This window comes from Neopelma chrysocephalum, unplaced genomic scaffold (genome assembly GCF_003984885.1).
Source record: "Neopelma chrysocephalum unplaced genomic scaffold, ASM398488v2 Primary Assembly neopelma1_24, whole genome shotgun sequence".
Lineage (NCBI taxonomy): Eukaryota > Metazoa > Chordata > Aves > Passeriformes > Pipridae > Neopelma > Neopelma chrysocephalum.
This window is the reverse complement of record NW_020897693.1, coordinates 51,711,500-51,732,969: the sequence shown is the minus strand read 5'-3', so window position 1 is coordinate 51,732,969 and position 21,470 is coordinate 51,711,500. Positions and strand designations below refer to the sequence as shown.

General features: G+C 48.8%; 1 protein-coding gene across 1 annotated transcript in view; it reads left to right on the top strand.

Annotated features, from left to right (window-relative positions):
- PRKCH (protein kinase C eta) overlaps positions 1 to 1,224 on the top strand; it is a gene marked incomplete at its 5' end in the record, with an annotated part of 93,261 nt that extends 92,037 nt beyond the window's left edge. Inside the window, one exon of the mRNA XM_027698578.1 lies at positions 221 to 1,224. Within this exon, the coding sequence (XP_027554379.1) occupies positions 221 to 367 (147 nt within the window). The remainder of the gene's footprint in view (positions 1 to 220) is intronic.
- Positions 1,225 to 21,470: the final 20,246 nt, after the last annotated feature.

The window sequence follows — 21,470 nt, the reverse complement described above, 5'->3', positions numbered from 1 at the left end:
TCAGTTAAATCTGAGAGTGGGTTCCCAGTCAGAAACCTGCAGAGGCTCGAAAAGGCTTTGCACTGCTCCCAGTCCAACCCCGGAAACAGCTCTCAGTCAGCTCAGCCTCAGTTATGTAGGTGATGGTTCAATGTACTCAAGACTAAAGGTGCAGAGCAGATCATCAAGCAGATGATACATACCTTTGACATCTCTTTCCTTTGTCTTTTCCATTTGACAGAAATCCAAAGATGACGTGAGCAACTTTGATCCAGATTTTATAAAAGAAGAGCCCATCCTGACTCCCATTGAAGAAGGGATTCTTCCAATGATAAACCAAGATGAATTTAGAAACTTTTCATTCACCAGCCCAGAACTGCAGCAATAGCTATGGCTCTGGAGAAGGGCTGCCAAGAGGACTGGGGGGAAATGAGATGAAAGCCAAGTTTACCAGTAATTTCATTCTCAAGGAGTAAAAGTGCACTGACTTACACGATACAGCAGCACCACTGTCAATGTTACCTTAATGTGAAATTGAAACCTTCCTGTTTGTAGGACTTATGCAGCTCTTGGATCAAATATTGACAGGGGTGGAATAAACACGGTATTGTAAATAGCTGATGCAGACAGAGCATTGAATGCTGAGCTGGTTGGCTCAGCCTGAATGTCACTGCTTGCAGTGGATTCGAGGAGTCGGCGTGAGCATGAAACAAGTGTCTTGCAGCTCTGAGCCAAATAGACTTGTTACAATTCTGATTGTTTGCAAGACTATTTTGAGGAGTCCCAGCACTGTCCAGCGTTTTGGAGGCATGATCCAACATCCCATGGCCTGACTGAACCAGATGTTCCTACTGACTTTACCTGTTCCTGCAGTATTTATTTCTTTCCGAAGGACAAATGGCTCTCTTTGCCACTGTTTGGGTTCCCATGTGAAATATTTCATTGTGCTGACTTGCAGAAGGAAAAAAACAAATGCCCTGTGCCCCACACAGATTCTTCCAAATCAAAGGGAAGTCATGTGCTCGTAGTGTTTTACTGTTTGTGCGATATGAAAAGTTTTAGTGTTTGCATTCTGTGAAATGCCTTTTTACATCATGCATCTTCAATGCTCCTTTCTTTGCCTCCCAGCTGTTTTCAACTATAATGTAACTTGTAAAACCTTACTGTTTATTTAGGCCCATTCTATTTAATTATGCTATACAGAGCCCCTTTTGTGGGTTTAGTGCCTCATTAAAATTTTGATCCAAAGTGGTAGCACTTAAATTATTTGTAGCGTTATTGCGATGGGAGCCGCAGAGCTGGCAAATTGCTTGAAAGCAGAGCTGTCAACCAACAGGTAACACAAAAGGACAACTTTTCTCCATTGGGAACGATAAACCTTATCTAAGATACAGGGTGACTTGGTTTGGTTTGGGTTTAAGGGCTTGTTACTCACGGGGCACTTCTTATCGGTTGTGGCCTCAAGCACAGGCAGACTGAGACGATTTTTTCAGTGCAGGTTGTAAAAACCAGACACTCTGGGAGATGGATCTGTGCTTTCCCTGCTCTCCTGGAAGCTGGATGTCTTTTCTGTAGCTCTTTGGCACATCTTTGCACTCCTTGATGGGCTTGAAGCTGTATGACAGGTTTATAGCCTCTTCCTTGGGCAGATATGAATTCATGGAGAATGAAAAGGATTTCTAACCTCTTGCAAAACTAATGATGTTTGTACAGGGCTACTCACAAGCTATAACTTGAGAGAAGGGTGAGGTGCAGCAGAGAGGGGCAGTTCTGCACAGACCTGGCACTGCTGCAGCTGTGGAGGTGGTGTAGGAGAGCAGAAACCTTTGGCAAGGAAATTAACCCCCATTACAGCAGAGACCCCCCAGTATGTACGTGCTCACCTCCTCTGAAACCAAGTTGGAAATAAGAAATCAAAGCTGAGACCTACCTTTTACTTCTACCCCTAAAGCATCACTGAACTGTCTGACAGGTGGGGCACAGGGTCAGTTACCCTTGGACTCTTCATGCCTTTGTGCTTTTATGTTACCCCAGTTCTCCCTCCCCTCTGTCACGTAAGCACAGCTTCATCCTCTGATCTCCCTTCCCTTCCATGGTCATCTTGTGGCCACATTGCAGCCCATCCCTTTGCTGGTCTGTAGATACCCAGCTCCTTCAAAGTGGGGCAAGAGAGGACGAAAAACAGTTGTGTCATATAAGCAGGAGAAAGAAGAGAGAATATCTGGAAAAATGATCCGAGAACCAGTCATGCAGGCTAGCTTGAATTGTTTTCCCATATAGGAAGAAACAGTACAGGGATGAATGCATTTGCATGAGGGGCCCACTTGTGGCATGTTATTCACATGTGAATTATGCGTGGTGTTCACCCACCTGGTGCAGACATGACCTTGGGCAACTCCTCACTCCGTTTCCCACTTGTTTTCCCAGTGTTAGGACTGCAGCAGTGCTTGCTTGGCAAGGGGTAAGTAAGTGCAACAAAGCTGGACGCTGAGAGTGGGAGCCCCAAAACTGTCTGTGAATTTTGTGTTGATGACTTTCTGACTCTCCCACTGTCAAGGATTATGAACAATCCGTCCTTCCTTACAGATCAGTGCCGGAGAACAGTAAGTTCTTTTTTTGTGACCTTTTTTTGCCAGCACAATGGCATCACCCCAGGGTTTCATTGGTTGTGTTATTCCTTGGGGCTTCTGGCTTATGGAATCATGTCCTGCTGGAGAAGCTAGTGGCACATGTTGCCTTCAGCACCAAAATGTGATCCCATCTCCATGGCCCAAGGATCTGAGTATTTACACCGCTGAAGAATGTGCAGTAGTCACCTCTGGAGACCTTTGTTGGTGTGGGAATATCATATCATGTCATATCGTATTAATACCCACCAATTTGTGTCCTGAAAGCTTGGGGTGTGGAAACTAAGTCACCTCTGCAGGTGCTCTGTTGGGATTGTTGAGAACTGTAAATCAGAAAGTTTGTAGGTGTCTGGAGGATATAAAATGGTGTCTAAGGCCACCCTGGGGAGCGGGAAAAGCTCCTGCTCTGGCCAGCCAGTACCTGCTTTGGCCCAGGGCTTGGCTTGATGGAGATCAAATGCCAAAGGGAGTTTCTTCCCCAGCTTTACTTTTCATAGATTTCAAGTGGTGTCAGGGTCAGTCCACCTTACCATCATTCTCACTGCAAACTCATGGACAGATCTGTGGATGGACTTAGGAGCCGAAGGTTCCACTATAGAGGAGTTTTCTCAGTTTTCACAATTTCCCCTGGATCTTCCTTTATAATTTAGGGCATCTCTTCCCCTCCATTGCCTGCCTGGAACTCACATGTCTCTGTAATGATTTGAGCTGCTCGAGTCAGCAGATCCTGAGTCAGCCACATTTGGCCAAGATCCCTGAACTTTCTCATACTTTTTATGAGGAGCTGCCATTTCAATCATGTTTCCTCAGACTCTGTCAGCAGCAGGGATGAAGATCAGCTCAATAAAAAGTATCTATGCAATAGCTTTGCTTTTGAAAAAACTGAATTAGTGTTTGCATTGGCATTTGATATGTGAATAAATACTGATTTATTAAAAAAAAAAGGGGGAGAAAAAAAGCAGGAATACAAAAAAGAAGGAGTTTTCCATTAGCTACCCTGCCAACTGTTTTGGCTTTGTTGCTTGCCTCAGTGGATGCAAGATGGTTTTAGTCTATTAATTTGGTCCTGGCTTTAGAAGTATATTAAGCTGGCAGCCATGGGTTTGTAAGGTTTAAAGCATAAAATGCTTGTATTCGCTCCAGTGTGAAATCTGGCAATTGAGCAAATTGTAATTAGTTCCCTTTGCACTGCTTTTAGTGCTTGCATGAAAAGAGAAGATCCCTTTGATGTCTCTAAATTTGTGTTCTGTGCAATCCTTTCATTTTCAAAGAGGTACGTGAAATTTAGCTATAAAATTCAGTGGCCTACGTCTCCTTCGAGGCCTTTGAAAGTTGATGGTAAGAAGCAGATGGTCCAGGATGAATAGATGAAAATCATCTCACATCTACTCAGGCTGGCTGTGCTGCCAAAGACATCATTTTTAATACCGCTGCTTGATAGGCAATAGAAAAAAAAATCCCACAGACTCCCACTGCCTAAGGGTTTTTAAAGTAAAAAATGCAATTCTGACTGCTGGCTGAGGATGCTTTGAAAGCATTCTCAAGGACTGGCACAGGTTCCTCACTCCTTGTGAAGTCCTATATGGTTTGCAGCAGTATTTTCCCTTGGAGCTGTGTGCTCCTCCTGCAGAAGCTGCTCTTTCTCCAGTTGGATTTGAGAGAGGCTCCAGTGGCTGTGGTATGAGGACTCGACTAGCAATGCCCAGAGCCAGGAGCAATGAAGAGGAAAACGTGTCTGGGATCATCTGCTCTGTCCTTTGGCCAGAAAGTAAAGAGCTGTTCACTGCTGCCCGCTCTCCCTTGGTTTGCTCAGCTGCTCAAGCGTGTAGCCAGAAGGTCTCTGCTTCTCCCCAGGGAGACCATTTCACAGCATTTACAACTCTTCCTGCTAAGTAAATGTCCTGATATTTGGAAATGACGTGAATGAGATGAAAATCTGTCTTATCATGCCATTAGGATTCTCATTGGAAGCTGCAAGTCAGGGTTTGTATTACTAAATATATACAGGGCTGCCAAACCAAAGCATTCAGAAATGATGAGTCAGGTTGTCTGAAAATCACGGCTCACTCAGGAACCACGAGCTTTCCAAAATAATAAATGTCAAAGTCCTCTTCTTTCTTTCTTTCTTTTTTTTTTTTTTTAACATCTGTATTATGAATATTTTGGATCCTGACTTCCACTTCTCCACATCAATAGGACCTGGAATGTCATGTAATTATAATTTTATTAGATGAAAGCTGGGGTCTGTGAATTGATGTGAAGCCAGGCATTGGAGCATGGAGGAAAATGGCAAACACCAAGAGATGGGTGATAAAACTGTGAGAACAGAGGGCATGGGGTTTAAGTATTTTTCCATCTCTTCCTATTCTTTATGTACAGTCACCACACTGTGGTCCCTTGCCTCGCTGTCTCAAAACCCACAAAGCAGGGCATGCGGCCCTCAGGAGGCACGGGAGTGAAGAAAGAAGAGGAAGGCTGGGGAGGGCATTTAGGTGCTGTACAGTGGCTGTGTGTCGGGCTTGCCCAGCAGCATTTCTGGACTCGTGCATCAGGCCTTGCACAAACCTGTCGCCTTTTGCCTTCTGCAGCCCATCCTGCTTCCCCTGGTCACAGTGCTTTGCATCACCCCTCAGGCTGCCGTCCTCTGGAAGTGTCCTGCTGATGCAGCCAAGCCTGAAGGAAGAGCAGGAGGTCAAAAAGCATGGAAGAAAGGGAGTAGTGTTGGTGTTCGGCTGCCTGGATGTCTTCTGGTCCTGGTGGGGACTTTGGTACAACCAGTGTCCCAGTGACATCCCTATATATGACTGGAAGCCGTGGGAGAAGGCCAGGCTGTCTCCCCACTCACACCTTGTATTAGAAGCTAGAAAAGAGAGGGGGCAGGAGGGTGTCTTCTAAGAAATGGGGTCACAACTCTGGGTTGTGACTGAGAGGGTGCAGTATATTTTAGAAGGGCCTCAGGCCAATTGCAGGCAATTTATGAAGGCAAGAGTCGTCCTTTCATCCACACTGGTGAAGGCAGTTGTCTTTGCCTGCATGAGGGCGGTGTGATCGAGGAGACTTGGGGACCACAGGTCTCAGGGATGGTGGGAGTTGGCAAAAGGCTGCTGGGCAGAAATGCTGAGGAACATCCCCAGACCCTTTCATCTCAAGAAGGAAGCTTGAAACGAGCTTTGGTCAGACAAAGACAAAGCCTTCTCTACTTGGGCTCCCCCAGGTAACATGTCAGTGTGAAGGTTTTAGCCCTGAAATGGTTTTAACTTGCCCACAGAGTCGGCTCTCCTGCCCCAGCTCTGAGCTCCCACGGCTGTTGTTGGCAACAGGTCTTATATAAGTGGAGTTGAGAGATTTTAGCAGTGAGTTCAGGATTGCTCAAAACTAATGACTCAGTTTCTCCAGGGCCTCCTTCACCCTCCTTCAAATGAGGGGTTTATTCATCACCTGGTCTCTCATTTTCAAAAGTCTGGGGTCAGAGCCTCAGTTTTTCTACAACAGTGACAACTGAAATTGTTTCTTCTTAAAAGGAACCTGTTTCAGCTTTAGCTCACTTGATTCTAGGAACAAGATCTCCAGATCTTCAAGCCACAGCAACAACTGCATCACCACCACTATAGCCACCACATCTGCCAGGAGAGGAACATTGCAAGGGTTGTTAATGAGCCCTTTTGGAGACTGGCCAAGGTGTGCTGTGGTCGGGCTGGGAGTGAGAGGCAATTCTATGTATCTCCATCTTATCAGCTTCTAGACTCAGACGGGAAGCAGTTTCAAACCTCCTTGTCATGACAGGCTTGTCTGCTGCCCAGAGATGCCTCCTGCAGAAAAGTCTGGCTTTCTTTTCCCAAATGAAGTCTTAAAGAAATAGGGTGTTAAGGGTTTTGTTAGAGATTGGTGCTAACCACAGTTTTCTTCTGAACTGAGACACAGTGTTGCTTTCACCCCAAGAACTGCGTTGTTGGGTTTTTGAATGACTCTGGCCAGTGTCTCCTCTAGCTTCTGGGATGTTGATGTCTCCCAAACTTGGAGCGAAGGCAGTGCCATCAGTAGCTCCAACCTTCTGACTCAAGGCAGGAGGGCAGTATTACAGGTGAGTATTTCAACTGGAGCTGAGTCACCATTATTTTCAAGCTCTGTGAACGCACTCTGGGGACTTGAGTTTAAGTTATTGTTATCTGATAGACATATCTGGACATGTTGCTCTCCTTGGGGCAGCCTTTCTGCTTGCCACTTCTCAGGCCCTATATTCTCGCTCGTCTCCAGCCCTTTCTCCAAGGGGAGGCATGGGTGGTGGTTTTGTTCAGCTCTGTGCTTCTGCCACTTCCCTGGACAGTGGGGAAAACCTGCCTCCAGCTGCCTAAGGAAACGGGTCAAGTGAGCTTTCTGTCACAGGATAACATTCTCTTTCAAATGCTGATCTCTGTAGCTTAAAACTCAGTTTTAACTGGAGGGAAAAACGCAAGAGTGACCTTTAAGTATGCTCAGCTAGGCCTGGACTTTAACAAAATCCCTCCACTTGTGGGAACCTTCATCCCCAAGTTTTACCAGGGCTCCCTGCAGACCAATGGAAATTGCCATGTAGAGCCTGTGTCTAAATTATACCCTGGCAACTGAAGGCTCTTTTGTTTTTGCTTACAATGAGCAAGAGTTTCCCCTGCCAGCTCAGGATGCCTTCTCTCATCTGTTACCCCGAATCCTTTAATTTTCCTTCCACTGCACCAATTTACCATGGCCCCGAGTCTCCTGCACACACAGAGGGGAGTTCTGCCGGTGCCCATCTGGTGAAGATGTTGTAACCCAAAATGGGGTTGTCTCTCAGCTATTTTGGTGGAGTCTGGTAATTTGTCTGACATGGAAAATCCCCAAACTGCAATCAGTGCCCTGGACTCTTGAGTGGAAAATGACAAAATTATACCATGGCTCATCTCCCCATGGTCAATTACTCTGTGCCTACATACGGATGTGTTGGTGTTGTCTGGACCAGCCAGTGTGCCTGTAAAGGTATCCAACCTTTGTTTTGGCTCCATGGCCTCTATATCAGGTTAAACATAGAGGGAAACACAGCACCCATGGCTGTGCTGGCAGTGGAGGTTTGTTAGACGTGGGTGATCCTCAGTTCCTCTGAAAGCATCTTGTGCATAAAGCCATTTACCTCCCTTTCTGTCCTAGCCAGGCCTAGGCAGAGGGACTGGGAGGAATGGATTGATGGTCTCTCCTCCCAGCAAGAGGGGATGTGTCTCCTGGGTCCGAGGGAGGTATCAGGGAGCCTGTCGGTGATGGCCAAATTTTGAGAGTGACCTCATGTAGGTGTCTCAGTTTTGGTGGAGCACGAGTGTATCCCAGGGACTCCTGAGCACTGACAAATGGCTTTGGAGCCCCCGGCAGCACCTGGATTACAACACCAGGCAGGTGGCCCATAGCGTCCTGCTTTGGAGACTGGTTCCTAGGCAGACACAAAGCAGGAGCAGGGAGTTGCCTGGAGCTACCCAAGCCTGGAGTGAAAGCCTTAATGCAGCAAGCTTATTAGTGCTCAGCTGGGCTGGAAGAGGCACATGAGGTCACTCAGGGACTTTGCCCTAGTCCTCCACCCACCTGTGCACTCAGGCTGGGGCCATGGTGAGCAGCTCCTGAGGGAGTGGAGCCTCCCTGGTGTGCAGGACCTCACAGCTGGGCTTGAGCAATGTGGGAAAAAAGCACCTGTACAGCTGGAATTGGAATCAGGAAACTTCTTTTAAGAATAGAATCATGGAATATCCTGAGTTGGTGGAACCCACAAGGATCATGGAGTCCAGCTCCTGTCCCTCCACAGGACCACCCTTATTTAGACAATATGTAAATGAGCATCCTGCTTGAGAAAGGGTGATTTAAGCCTAAGCTGTTGTTTGTGCCAAGAGCCTTCCCTGCTCCTTTCTCCCAGCCTTTCCCACTGGGCACTGCTGCCCCTGAGCCAGTTGTTTACAGAGTGATGACCACAGGCAGCAAGAGCCCCACGATGATTTAAGGTCATCAGGAAAAGGTCACAGAGGTTAAACCTACACTTCTAAATCTTGGTGTCCACATAAAAGCAGGATTCTGCAGCTTGTTTTTATGATCAACATGAAGTGAGTCCAGCAGCTTTCCAAGATAGGGTACAAGATAAGCCTGCAACAAACCTGAGTAGAGAAGTGATTTTCTTTTAGTTGCTGTTGTAGGACAGTAGAGATGAAAAACCAAGTATCCAAGGGTCACTCATCCCCTGATTAGATACATATAATGAGATGGAAAGCTAATCTATCATATTTAGAATCAGTCAATTAGAGGGTTAGGGCTATAGATGTATTTAGCTTTAGCGTTAGGGAGATATTTAAACCACATACTGTACTTAGTCATTACCATGCTAAGTGATAGTAGATGCAGGTCACCCTATATATGGGCCATGGTAATCAGCTTCGAGTATTACTAATTAAGACTTTTCACCTTTGGGCTCCCTTCCATGCCACCACACATAAAATGGGCCATCGAGGTCACAGTGTGATGCTCCTTAAAACCCAACACCCACTGTTTATCGTGGAGTGGAGGGTGGATTTGGCTTTCTAGTTCAGCCTCTGCTGCGTGGAGAGAGTTGTAAACAAACAGCTCTTGCTTTAGCACATACTTGGCTTCTGAGTTGCAAGATGCCAGCTGGGCACTGCGAGCCCTTCACTTGCCCAGCTGCCTGTCTGGCATTATTTGAAGCCCACGAACTATCCAGGTGAATAAACCACGTCCAAGCGAGCGTGGCTCTGTCATCTCCCTCCTGGCAATCCTCACTCGTGTTTTCAGAGGAAGTCAATGAAAGCTGCAAATGCTGCAGTTACTCTGGAAAGCAGCTTATGTGATTAGGCAGAAGGTCAAAAATAGAAAAGCCCACAAAGGAAGGCCTAAAAAATTGTGGGTGTGTTACAGTGATGCCCAGTGATGGCTTCGTTCCCTCCCTCCACATGCCCTGAGACACAGGTGGTGTCCAAGGTCCTCAGCCAACTCCAGTACCAGCCCCTTCACCACAGAGTTCATGGATCCCTCAGGCCAAAAGCTCTTATGACTTTATTTTAATATGAAGGGCATTTTAAATCTGCTTTTAGGACTCTGCTGTGTCAGGCTGGTGGCAGAGCCACAAGCCACCCTGCTGCAGGTGTTCAGGAGAACAGGGAGCTTTCCAGTACCTCCCAGCCCAGGACAAAGGCAGGGGATCCCCGGGGAGAAGGGAGTGCAGTGTCTCTGTGTGCTCTCCAGCCCAAGGGCAGCTACTTTTTTGGAGCAGCTTCTCTCTCACAGTATTACCGAGGCATTCCTGGGAGTACCCAGGCCCCACTTTCATAAAATCATAGAATATCCTGAGTTGGAAGGGACCCACAAGGATCATCAAAGTCCAACTCCTGGCCCTGCGCAGGACAACCCCAAGAATCACACTATTGGATAACCAGAGTGTTATCCAAATGCTCCTTGAGCTCTGGCAGGATTGGGGCTGAGAAACAACAGCCCTGCTCTTAAACCTTCTCCTCTCCACCTTTTCTTGAGAGGCTAGTTGCTCCATTTCTGCCTTCATTTCTGGTCTCCCAGGAATCTGAGTAAAGCTGTCTTCCCTGCAATGGTAAAGCTGAATTCATGCCCATAAGAGCCATTTCCTGGCACTTCTAAACCCATCGACTCCATCCTTCCAGGGCAAGTCTTTGCAAGCAGGCAGGAGCTGGCATGGAGGGCTTGGAGGTGGGGTTCCCTGTCTCAGGAGAGCACCAGGAAGTGGTGCTGCTCACCCAGAACTGGGAAAGGTCTCAACCTTGGCATGCCCTGGGACCGGAAAATGATTTGAAACACTGGGTATTTTATTGGAGATGGGGCAAGCGTTGGCCCAGCTCCTCTCAGCTGGCTGGGGCCAGCTGGTGAAGATCCCCCTGGGGAAGCTGCCAGTTTTGGGGCTGATGGAGACCTGCCCCAGAGGGGTGGAGCAAGGATGATGCAATGAACCATGGCTCTTGCACCACTGGAGCTGGGGCGGGCAGGGAAAGTGTCCATGGTGGCCAGAGCCAGCACTGGGTGGTCAGGGTGGTGTGTAACATGGCAGCAGCTCTTCACTGGGCTTTGGGGGGGCTGCCAGAGCTATTGGCTTTCTTGTCAAGTCCCCAGTGTTTGATTAGCTGCTATTCCATGGGTGCTGTAGGTGGAGCAGAGAATTTTGATTGAGCAGCAAGCAGCTGTGGCAAGAAGCCTGTGACAAACATTTCATGTTTTCATAAAATCATAGAGTGGTAAAATGTTTTGTGTTGGAAGGTGCCTTAAAGATCATCTAATTCCACCCCCCTGCCAAGGGCAGGGACACCTTCCACTAGACCAGGTTGCTTCAAGCCCCCTCCAACCTGGTGTTGGACACTTCCAGAGATGGGACATCCACAGCTTCTCTGGGCAACCTATGCCAGGGCCTCACCACCCTCCCAGTGAAGAATTTCTTCCCAATATCCAACCTAAATGTTCCCTCTTTCAGTTTGAAGCCATTCCCCCATGTCCTATCACTACATGCCTGTGTCCAAAGTCCCTCTCCAGCTCTCTTGTAGCCCCTTTAGGTTCTGGAAGGGGCTCTAGGGTCTCCCTGGAGGCTTTGCTTCTGCAGGCTGAACAGCCCCAACTCTCTCAGCCTGTGCTCACAGGAGAGGTGCTCCACATGTGCAGACCAGTGTGTTGGTAACACATTCCTGGACTCACAGCATGACCCACTTACTGCTCTCCCTTTTCACTGGCAAAGCTGCCGAGGGTGGCTGGGGAGGTACAGTGGGGCGGGAAGAGCAGGGCTGGAGCAGCAGGGATGAACCTCAGCCACGAAGCTGCAGCAGCATCGCCAGCTGCAGGAACTGCAGTCAGTGATGTCTGCTCTAACCCCAACGATATTTCGCTTATGCTGATGGGGGAGCACTTTTGTCCCATGAACTGTGCTCTCCAGAGCGGGTAAAATCCTCTGCTTGATTTTTCCCCCCCTAATTCTTAGCCAGTGACTGCAGGTCTTGGAGGGACTTTCCATTTAGTCTGATTAGGAGGTCACGTTCTCTGCACCTCCGCACTTTGCAGGTTGGTCAATCACTGGGCAAGTCTTTGCAAATCCATGTTCAGCCATGCAAGCCCTCAGACATGCTTCACTCCATACCTACATGATTGTCTCATTTAATCTCTTCCTTTTGTGTTTTTGCAGATTTGTGACCCTCCGGTGCCATTTCAGGTCCTTGTTTGGGGAGGAGCAGTGTTGTACCAAGGAGAAAGTATAAATGTGACCTGTGAAAAGTTGATTTTTATCACTATTTGTACCTGCATTTTGTTTTGGGGCGGCTGTTTGTTGTTATTTGCCCAGCTTGCCGAGCTACTCCTGTGCTCAGTCCGCGCTTGAAGGTGGTGTTAATAAGCACATCTGGGTAGGGATGTCTTTGCTGTGGGTCCATGCTGTATGAGCAGAGTGTTGCCATGGGCTTGAATGCCAGCTTTGGTGATGGCATGGCCAGAGACCCCTCCATCACCTCGCTCAGCATCATAGCAGGGCCAGAGGTGCTCACCTTTTCCCGTGGTAGGAGACAGGCACTCTCAGCACAGGGAGTTTTTCCAACTCTTCCCCACATTGCTCTGTCAAGCACCTCTCAGCCCCACTGGGTGTTCATGCCAGCCCCACTCCAGGACCTCTCTCCTGGGCTCTCCCAGCCACCTGCACTGTCACAATGGGTGGGAAGGGTGAAGGGAGCATGTGTGAAGCCAAGGAACCTCCTCAGCCTCCAACATGTCAGGGTGTGGTGGTCCATATGATGGACCCTTTTTGCTGGCTATTTTTCCCCCTGAACTTTGCTGGTTTTCCATAGGCACCAGAGGTGTCCCACCAACCTTTCCCTGAGCCACGGCCCATCTGTGATAGCCAAGAGCAAAGGGACTGAATGTATGGGGGTCCTGCACATCAGAGACCCCCAGCTGGCATCTGTCTCTGCTTAGAAAGATGAAGATTCCTTTGCCAGAGAGGTATTGTGAAACAGTGGCTGTGCCGGGAGTGAGAGGGTGGAGCCAGCAGGAAGCACTCCTGTGATTTAGATATGGGGTGAGAGCCTGGATTTTCAGAAGTAAACTCTGGGTCACAGTTTTGGGAGGTGCTGGGGTTGGGTTGGTATTTTCCTGTTTGTTTTCTTCCATTGCAGCTCTAGGTCTTATTCAAGAGGTCTGAATTTCTGAAGGGGGGTGCTTAGCCTGGGCTCCAAGCCTGTGTTCCTGGTGATGGAAAGCCTTCCTGTGACCTAAAACACCGTTGGGTTTCCAAAGCCTAAGCCCAGCAAAGCTGTATGTGGACCATTGTGTGATACCTCCCAGTGCATCCCAAGAGAAGAGAGAGAGAGAGCCCTCTCCTGACTACCTGGTGCAGGGATTTGGAGGGAAACAGAAGGCAATAGCCAAGCTGGGCACTGACCCAGCCACCGAGCCCAGAGCCAAGGTGGTGTGAGCACTGTGACATGAGGGCAAAAGGCAGACCTGCCCTGTGTGAGGAAGTAACACAGGCTGTGGGGACATTCAGTTGCCTCTTGGCTGTTTGCCTATTAAGTGGCTTGTCTAGGAGGGGACTGTGTTTCTTGCAGCATTCCCTGGTGCAGTAATATGGGCTGTGACACAATTTGTCCACCAGCACATGCAGCAAACAACCTGACTGTTAGTCCTGGAGTCCTGTCCGGCAGTCCTGAGCACTGCTGCCATCCCTGTGGGATGGGGACCCACACCTGCCACAGGAGCAGGTATCTTTTCAGCTGAAGGAAGCTTTTGGGGGCTACAGCAGTCGAGTGGGTGCTGTGGTGACAGTGGGAGCCTCCTTCTTGATGTGTTTGCTTCTTGTCTTCATCTAAGTCTGTTGCACCATCACAGCCAGCAAGTCAAACATTGCAAGGAGGTCCCTCTACTCCTTCCTGGGTGAGCTGCTGTTGAATCACTCAGTATTTGTTCTGGTTATATGGCCCTTCTTATCAGCTTTTTACTATTTCACCCTTCCACTTCCCGGCAGACCAGGGTTCATGTCCTGACCCACCAGCATTCCAAGCTCTGTTTGCAGACTCCTAGGCTTTCCATCCCAGCCCTCTGAGCTGGGCAGGCTCAGTATTCCCACTGCCTTCCTAGGCATGTGTCAGGGCTGACTAAGGGCTCTGCCTCACCGTCCCAGGGGTATTTAGCTGCAGCACTCAGCATATTTCTGCTACATGCCCACCCCAGTTATATCTCTCCCAGGACAATTCTGCCCTCCACAGCATCCTGAAAGCTCCTCAGTGTGCTCTGGTATCTGGGGTGTGAGGTGAGAGCATCCTAAAGGCCCAACCTGTCCTGAAATGAGCCTAAACACCATGCATTTGGGCATGCCTGGTGCCTCATTTTCCTCAGGTCAAGAGGGATGGGATCCTCAGGAGGATGATTCGTGGCTGCCCTCCTCGGGTTCACAGGCCATCCCAGCAGGACCATGCCCAGATTTTGGATGTGGCCCTAACCCAGGTGATACCACACAGGGAGCTTCAAGCTGCCCTTGGGGATGGCAGATGGGTGCAGCCTTGCTGTGCACTGCCAAGGCTGGTGTGTGGAGCAGATGTTTCCAGAGCCATGAACACACCCCAGCAGCATCCAAGAGCTGCATTCAGGGGCTGGGTCTGACAGGAGGTCACAACTCTTCCCCCCTGCCCCACACCACAGTGTTGGCTACCCTACACAGCTATGAGGGAGCCTGAGCAGGGTGAGACTCCCTCCCTGTGGCATCAGTTCACTGTGCCCATGTGTTTATGCTCCAGCTGATTAAAGCTTCAAGCTAGGCAATTATGGGATGCAGGTGTATAAATAGGAGGTGCTGGGATGTTGCAGTCTGGGGAGACAAGGTTCTCAATCTTGTTGGAGAGTATCTAGGGGTGTATTTGTGGCTTGCTTCTGTGCCTTCCCCACACTGCCTCATACCCAGCCTGAGCCACTGGATCACCTTCACGGGATGGTGATCTCCAGTAGTGGTTCAGGGTGGTCAGCAGTGGCCTGAAGGGATTTGTTTTGTCCCTGACATAGCGGTGTCTTCCCTCCCTGGCAAGGAGAATTGAAGCAGCTGGAGAGCCTGGCCCTCTGTGTCCAGGCAAAAGTAGACCCTGGAAAGCCACAGCCAAGTGGGCTTTGCTCTTGGAGTTCACTCCGGTTTTATTTTCAAGGACTTTTCTCAATTTGAACTAATGAAAGATATTCTCTAACAGGGATAGATAAACCCAGCTTGTCACTGTAGCACTGAGCATCCCTCTCACATCTCAGGGCTTTTTTTCTTTTTTGATATTGGTTTTATTTGGAGTTTTCATAGAATCACAGAATGCTTTGGGTTGGAAGGGACCTTAAAGATCATCTCATTCCAAGCCTCTTGCCATGGGCAGAAAAAACTTCCACTAGACCAGGTTGCTTAGAGCTCCATTCAACCTGGCTTTGAACACTTCCAGGGATGGGGCAGCCACAGCTTCTCTGGGCAACTTGTGCCAGTGGCTCTGCACCCTAAGCATTCTCTTTTAAGCATTTTCTTTCTTTCTTTCTTTCCTCCTCAGAAACCAGTTGCCTGTGTGCCCTCTGGATGAATCCAGCTTTTCTTACTGCTGCCCCACCTTCCCATCTCCTGGAGCTAGACAGCGGTTGAGACATGGTATTCATGTGCATATGCATGTTGTATATGCAGAGATCCTCTATTAATGTTAAACACGCTTTGATCAGAAAAGTAATGACTCCCCTGGCATGAATTGCTTCACAAATTTTCTCTTTTGTGGAGAGAAGCTCCTTGGCTTGAGCTTTTCCGTCCTAACAAGAACAAGTTATATCTGATGAACAAACCTTGCTGCTTTCGCTCACAAAGCAGTAATTTACTCTCCAAGCAGTGGTATCCCAACTTATCATCCCCGCAGCACCATTTATTCGGCAGCGCGCTCAGCCGGGAGGATAATGTGGGATGCAAGCCGTGGGGTTGCTATCTGCTCTGCACCATCTGGCATGACTTTCCCCTTCTTGGTATATTTTAGGACACATAAACTAGCGGGGAAGTGTTTTTCTTTGTGTGAGGAAATTCAAGTCACCACATAACCAAATTTACCCCACGGAATAGCAGCTACAGCTCCCAGTAGATCCAGTGGAAAATAGTTGTAGGCCGGCAAATTCCTCTTTGGTCCATACAGCTGCAAAGCCGTAAAACACTTGGATGTTTCCCTGCACAAAGCTCCTGTAAAGGCTTCCTGCAGCCTTGACTCCTCGCCAGCCCAGCCTCCCAGGCTGCCTGAGCCCAGCCAGGGCTTTCCAAAAAAAAATCTTGTCAAAACCTCCACAGTTTCTCTGGTTTGTGTTTTGTGCAGCGCTCTGATGTGAAAATATTGATTCTGGACTTTAAAGCAGCTGCTTTGTATATTTGACCAATTCAGTGGTACCAAAGTTTGGCCTGAGCTGTCCTTATCTGGTCCTTTTTTATCTTTCTAATGCAGCCTTAAAAGCACAGGAGGTATTGACATTAGGAAGAGCCAAATATAACAATGATGCAGCATAAATCCTATACCCAGGCAGTATTGTCTGTCTTGGCAACATGTAGCTTTTATTTTTTCTTTTACCCTTCAGATTCAAAATGGAAAATTTTAAAAGGCCATTTCAGGAGAATTTTAGGCATATATGCAGAAACAGGGAAAAGTCAGGCTGATTGAAAAAAATACAAAAACCCCCAAGCCTTTAGCTGAAGAAGAGCAGGTTTAGATAGGATATTGGGAAGAAATTCTTCCCCATGAGGGTAGTGAGGCACTGGCACAAGGTGCCCAGAGAAGCTGTGGCTTCCCCATCCCTGGAAGTGTTCAAGGCCAGGTTAGTTGGGGCTTTGAGCAACCTGGTCTAGTGGAAGTTTTTTCTGCGCTTGGCAAGGGTTTGGAACTAGGTGATCTTTAAGGTCTCTTCCAAGCCAAACCATTCTATGATTCTATGAGTGTTTGCAGCACCACAGTGTTTCTGTGTAGGTGATCTAGAAGGTGCTGAGCTCAGCACATTGCTCCCCCCAACACTGATGGAGCTTTGCTCGGGGCCAGACCCTGCCTCACCCCTCAGTCCCAAAGCTCTGCTGATACATCTGCAGCCCATGGTGAGGGATTTGGTACAGAGGCCATGGGGCCAAATTCCTGTTTAGTGTGAATTAACACTCTGTGAACATTGACCCCTCTCTGGCAAGGCATAACTTATCCCATGGCAGGGGCTTCACCTCCAGCTATTGCTTAGCTTTCTTCTGGGATCTTTGCAAAAGGCACATCCTGGTCTCTGTTGTCTCGTAGACACCAAGGGCTGCCCAGGCCTTGGTGGTTTCAGTCTGTCCCCGGAGGACTGGGGTGCCAGGCCAGCCGGGAGGCTGGGGAACTGCATCCCTGCTTTGCATCTCTGACAACCTGCAGCTGCTTTAATTGTACTGTCTACCTCCCTCCTCCCAGGCCTTGCAATCAGCAAATGAAGGCAAGTGAAAGACGTAATCAGCTGTGTGTGGCTTTATAGCCTGCTCTGCCTTTCAGGCTGGCTGCAGCTCGAGCCATGCACAGGGAGAGAGGAGCCTCCTCCTGCACCCTCCCAGCCTCTGCCTTTCCCAGGGTCTGATCGAGACAGGGCACGGCTTCAGTCCCAAATCTGCCCTGCCAGGGCTGAGGTATTTTTAATGTTCTCATTATATCTGTTAATAACTTGAGGAAATGAGACTCAAAGCATGCTGGTCACAGATGGCCCTGCCCAGAGATTTCTGTGCCTAGGGGTTTTCAGCAATTTCTGAGTGGAAACCTTTCCATAGGGTTGAAGCCAAAATGATTTGTTGCAAGGAGCTGGAGCTCATCCTGTGCTCACAGTCCACTAGGCCCCAGTCAAAACTCTTTTTCATTTGGTTAACATGAGCTCAGCTTGTGCTTGTGCCTGCTCTGACTGGGATTCAGGTGGGAGCAGGGTTTGGAGGTGGTCTGGCTGCATTGTGGCACCCCACACTCCTCAGCCCAGCGCTGCTTCCTGCTAAGCAGTCCTGAGAGGAACTCTGGTGATGAACTGTTTTGGTAAAGCTGCAGATGACCCCACCAGCAGCTCCAAAGCCTTGCATCAGAGATCTGTTCACTGGAAAAGACTTAGCGCTCCGTCAGCAGTGTCCCAGTGAGGTGTCATGTTGAGCAAAGCTAAAAATTTAACCCTTGGATGAAGGAGCATCAAAGATACATTTGCCCTAACTTGGAAGTAGTTTTGTATCTCTGAATCAAAACCTTTCCATGACTTGGTCCCACTTGAAATGGAGCACATTGTGTAAATCTTCCTAACAGCTAACACCTAACAACTGGGTGTCTATGCTGAACCACGGACATCTCCCACCACTGTATCTCCCACAGCTCTGCACTGGTAACGGGGACAAGTTGCACGAGGGCAGATGAAGAGCCAAGGGACATTTTCTCTTCCAGCTTTCCACATGTCATACCAGCACAAGCCAGCCCAGCTCCTGCAGCCAGCTTTGAGGACAAGACACCCACTGCAGGGTCCAGCTGAGAAGTGAATGTCACCTCTCCATGGAGAGGTGAAGGCAGCCTGGCTTGCCCTCCAGCTCTGTGCCTGCTTGATGCTGGGGGAAAAAAAGTATTGTCCCCTTGCCACCTGCAGCCTGCTTTTATCTCTACTTGCCAGCATCCTGTTCCCTTGCTTAGTCCAAGTCTCCTTAAAAGGCCAAAAGGCAGGAGGATCAAGGGTGGGGAATTTCCTCCTGGGCATGGCTCAGTGATGCTGTGGGTTAAGTGCCTGAATGCAGCTATTTTGGAAACCAAGGAGACAGGGTGAGAGGTAAAGGGGTCTCTGCTGCCATCAATGGAGTTCATGGGGATGCTCTGGAGCTGAGGTTGATGCAGGGACTGTGCTGTCCCCCTCAGCAATTTCAAATTGGTGAAATCCCAAAGCTTTTCAGATCGCATCCTGGTGCCTTAGGTAGGTGTGTAGGATAGCAAGACTGAGGAGGTACTGGAGGTGGATCATAGACTTCCCACTGAGCCCAGTGGCAGCTTTGTGGAGAGCTGGTGGGTCTTGTGAGGCTGCAGCCCACCTCTGCATTTGGGAGAGAGGAAGGGAAAAAGATCTAGCTTTCTGTTTCCAGCCTCTTTGGCTTTCTCTCCAGGCTGGAAAATATGAAAAGAAAGTGTGGGGGAGAGGGAAGGAAAATCTTGTATAACTGAGACACAGCATCACCTCTGAAACTGGGAGATGTTGTCTCAGTCTCATGGGAAGCTGCTGCTGCAATGGGCCTGGGTCTGATGTACACTGAGCAGCTTGGCATAAGTGTCCTCATGGAGCATCATGGGACAGTTTTACTCTCTCCAGCTTGTTTTGAAAGATAAGGAGCTGATCGGAGCCTGTCTAGCCCAGCTCTTCAAGCAACAGCACGGTGTGTGGCTGCGATTCAGGGCAGGTGTCACAGAACATTAAGCACGCACAGAGGCAGTGGGGAAAGAGCTGAACTTCGGATAGCCTGCTAAGACTAAAGCAAGATCAACTGAGAAAACTACCCCGGCTTTCCACTGCTGCCAGTACCGGCAAAAGCCGGAGACGGAGCAGTCCCGGCTCAGACAAAACAGCTCGCTGGGCTTTGTTGCCGGCTTTTGTCTGCGGGCGGCAGTTTTACGCAAGGCTGGTTCCCCACTCCCCGTAAAGCTGTGCGAAACTTGCATATCCCCACAAAACATGACAGGGTGAGCTAAGAGCTCACAGGTCACTTGAACTCGGCTTAGAGCAAAGGTGAGGGTTGTTCCTCTCCCCACATGGGGATTTAGCCTCCTGGGGCTCCACGAATACCCTGAAGTGGGGAGAGCGGGGAAAAAATCTTCACATGGAAGAGCTCGCGGAGAAGCCACAGGTGATCCAGGGTACTTGATCAGGATAGAGGAGCAGGAGAGGGCTTGGGGGGACTTACCCTCAGAAGAGAGGCAAAAAGGTAAACTCATCAGAGTTTTTGAAGCTGTTTGTGCCCTGCCTGAGTTTGTGCTCTTGATGGGCGTCTTCCTTACGGCATCTGGTGAAAGCAAGTCTGAAAGTTGTTTAGCGGCAGTTTATTTTTAGCCGAGATGACTTGTGACAGCACAATGGTGTTGCAACACTACGGTTCTTGTTTGTGGTTCCCCGGTGCTTTGGTACAGGAGCGAGTGAAGACAGGGGCTCATTGTGCTGGAAAGTGCAGAGATGTTGCAAGAGCCGGTTCCCTCCCAGGGAGGCAGAGAAAAGACCTGCAAGAGCAGAAAGAAGGAAGTGGAGTTGGCCTCCTGTGCAGCCTGATGCAAATCCACGCTGCCGTGGACCTGGGTCCTCATTCCAGCCCCACAGACACACTGTGGTTGGAGCCTCCTACCCCAACCCCATATGCCCCAGCACAGCCAAGTGCTGCACAAACCACCCGTGGACCTTCTTCAAGGGGCTGGAGATGAGAGGCTCCTGCCACAGGTTACTCCTGCTTCCAGCTCTCTTTCCAGCCTTGCTGTTTCTTACGGTCATTAAGGGTTTTCACATCTGCATTGATTTCCCCTCCATCCCCTCCATGAGTGCGAACCACACCTCTAAAATAGTTGTTCTAACTCCAGCAACATCGTTGCAGCTGCATGAAGTGGTGGCAACAGGAGCCAACACAGGGCCAGGGAGGAGACTGGGGGCCAAAAGGAAATCTAAACCTACATCTCACCGCTGTAACTAAACCTGCCTGCCAAAAGCAGGCTTCTCAGTTCTGCTTCTCAGTTCAGCTTCTTACCTGGTGTAAGGGAAGAAACGTCAGAGGAATAAGGGTTTGGCTGCCTTGGCTACTGCCCCTTCCCCTGTGGCTGTTTTATGCCTGTGTAAATCCATTAACCCTTGCCCAAGGTAACAGCACGGAATAAGGTACCTGATCTGCCTCTTTTCAGGCAACACAACCTGAGATTAAAGCTGTGCTAGCTTGGTACGCTGTGCTGTAAATCCGTATGTGTTGATTCCCTGTCTCCTCCTCAAGTTTTACAGGATGCCGACAGCTTTCTGCTTGTTTTATGATTTCATGGCAGTTGCTCGACACATCAATACGAGAATTAATTAATGTTGGCTACAGGGTAGGCAGCAGCTCAGGCAGCCCAAGAGCAAACAAGGTCAGGATTTCAGCAACAGCCCATTTAGAGAACTTGCTGGGGCTCCAGCAGAGCAGCCTCATCTCTCCAATTTTTATTTGGATCACTGCTCTCTCGCCTTGTTTGCAAGTTCTGTCCTGTTGGCAAGGCTGCTGTGAAGCCAAACCCAGAAGAGGACGGCAGATAACTCTGCTCCATACAGAGAGTGAGGATTAGGGCAGGGATAGTGTATGGCTCACAAACCTACAGTCACTACAAAACAATTATTGACTTAAAATCCCTTTACTGATGTCCCAACTTCCATTTGATGATGTTAAAAGGTCAGAAGGAAAATTAAAGCGTTTTTTGCCCTAATCCCTTTAAGTGCTAAATTCGTGGAAAGCAATTGAACCAACAATTTAGATTAAGGCAATAGCTTCAGATGATGGAGCAACTCTGATCCTCAAAGGATGCCTGAATGAAATGCAGCTTTTCAGAATGAGATTGGAATTGCCCTTGGCCTCCTGTTACAAAGATCCTCCCTGTTGGCTTAGTATGTGAATAATCCAAGACTGCCATGCTTATTGCAGTGTTCAGCTCTGCAACATGCTCTTTTTGAGCAGTAACAATAAATACAGGGGAAAAGAAAGATCTGTGTCAAACTGGCTCCAAATTAATCTATTTCCCAAATAAATCATTATTGCTACTAGTGAGTAGTATTTATCAGTTGATGCTGCTCTTTACAGTCCTTGGTAGGGATGAAATTCTCTTT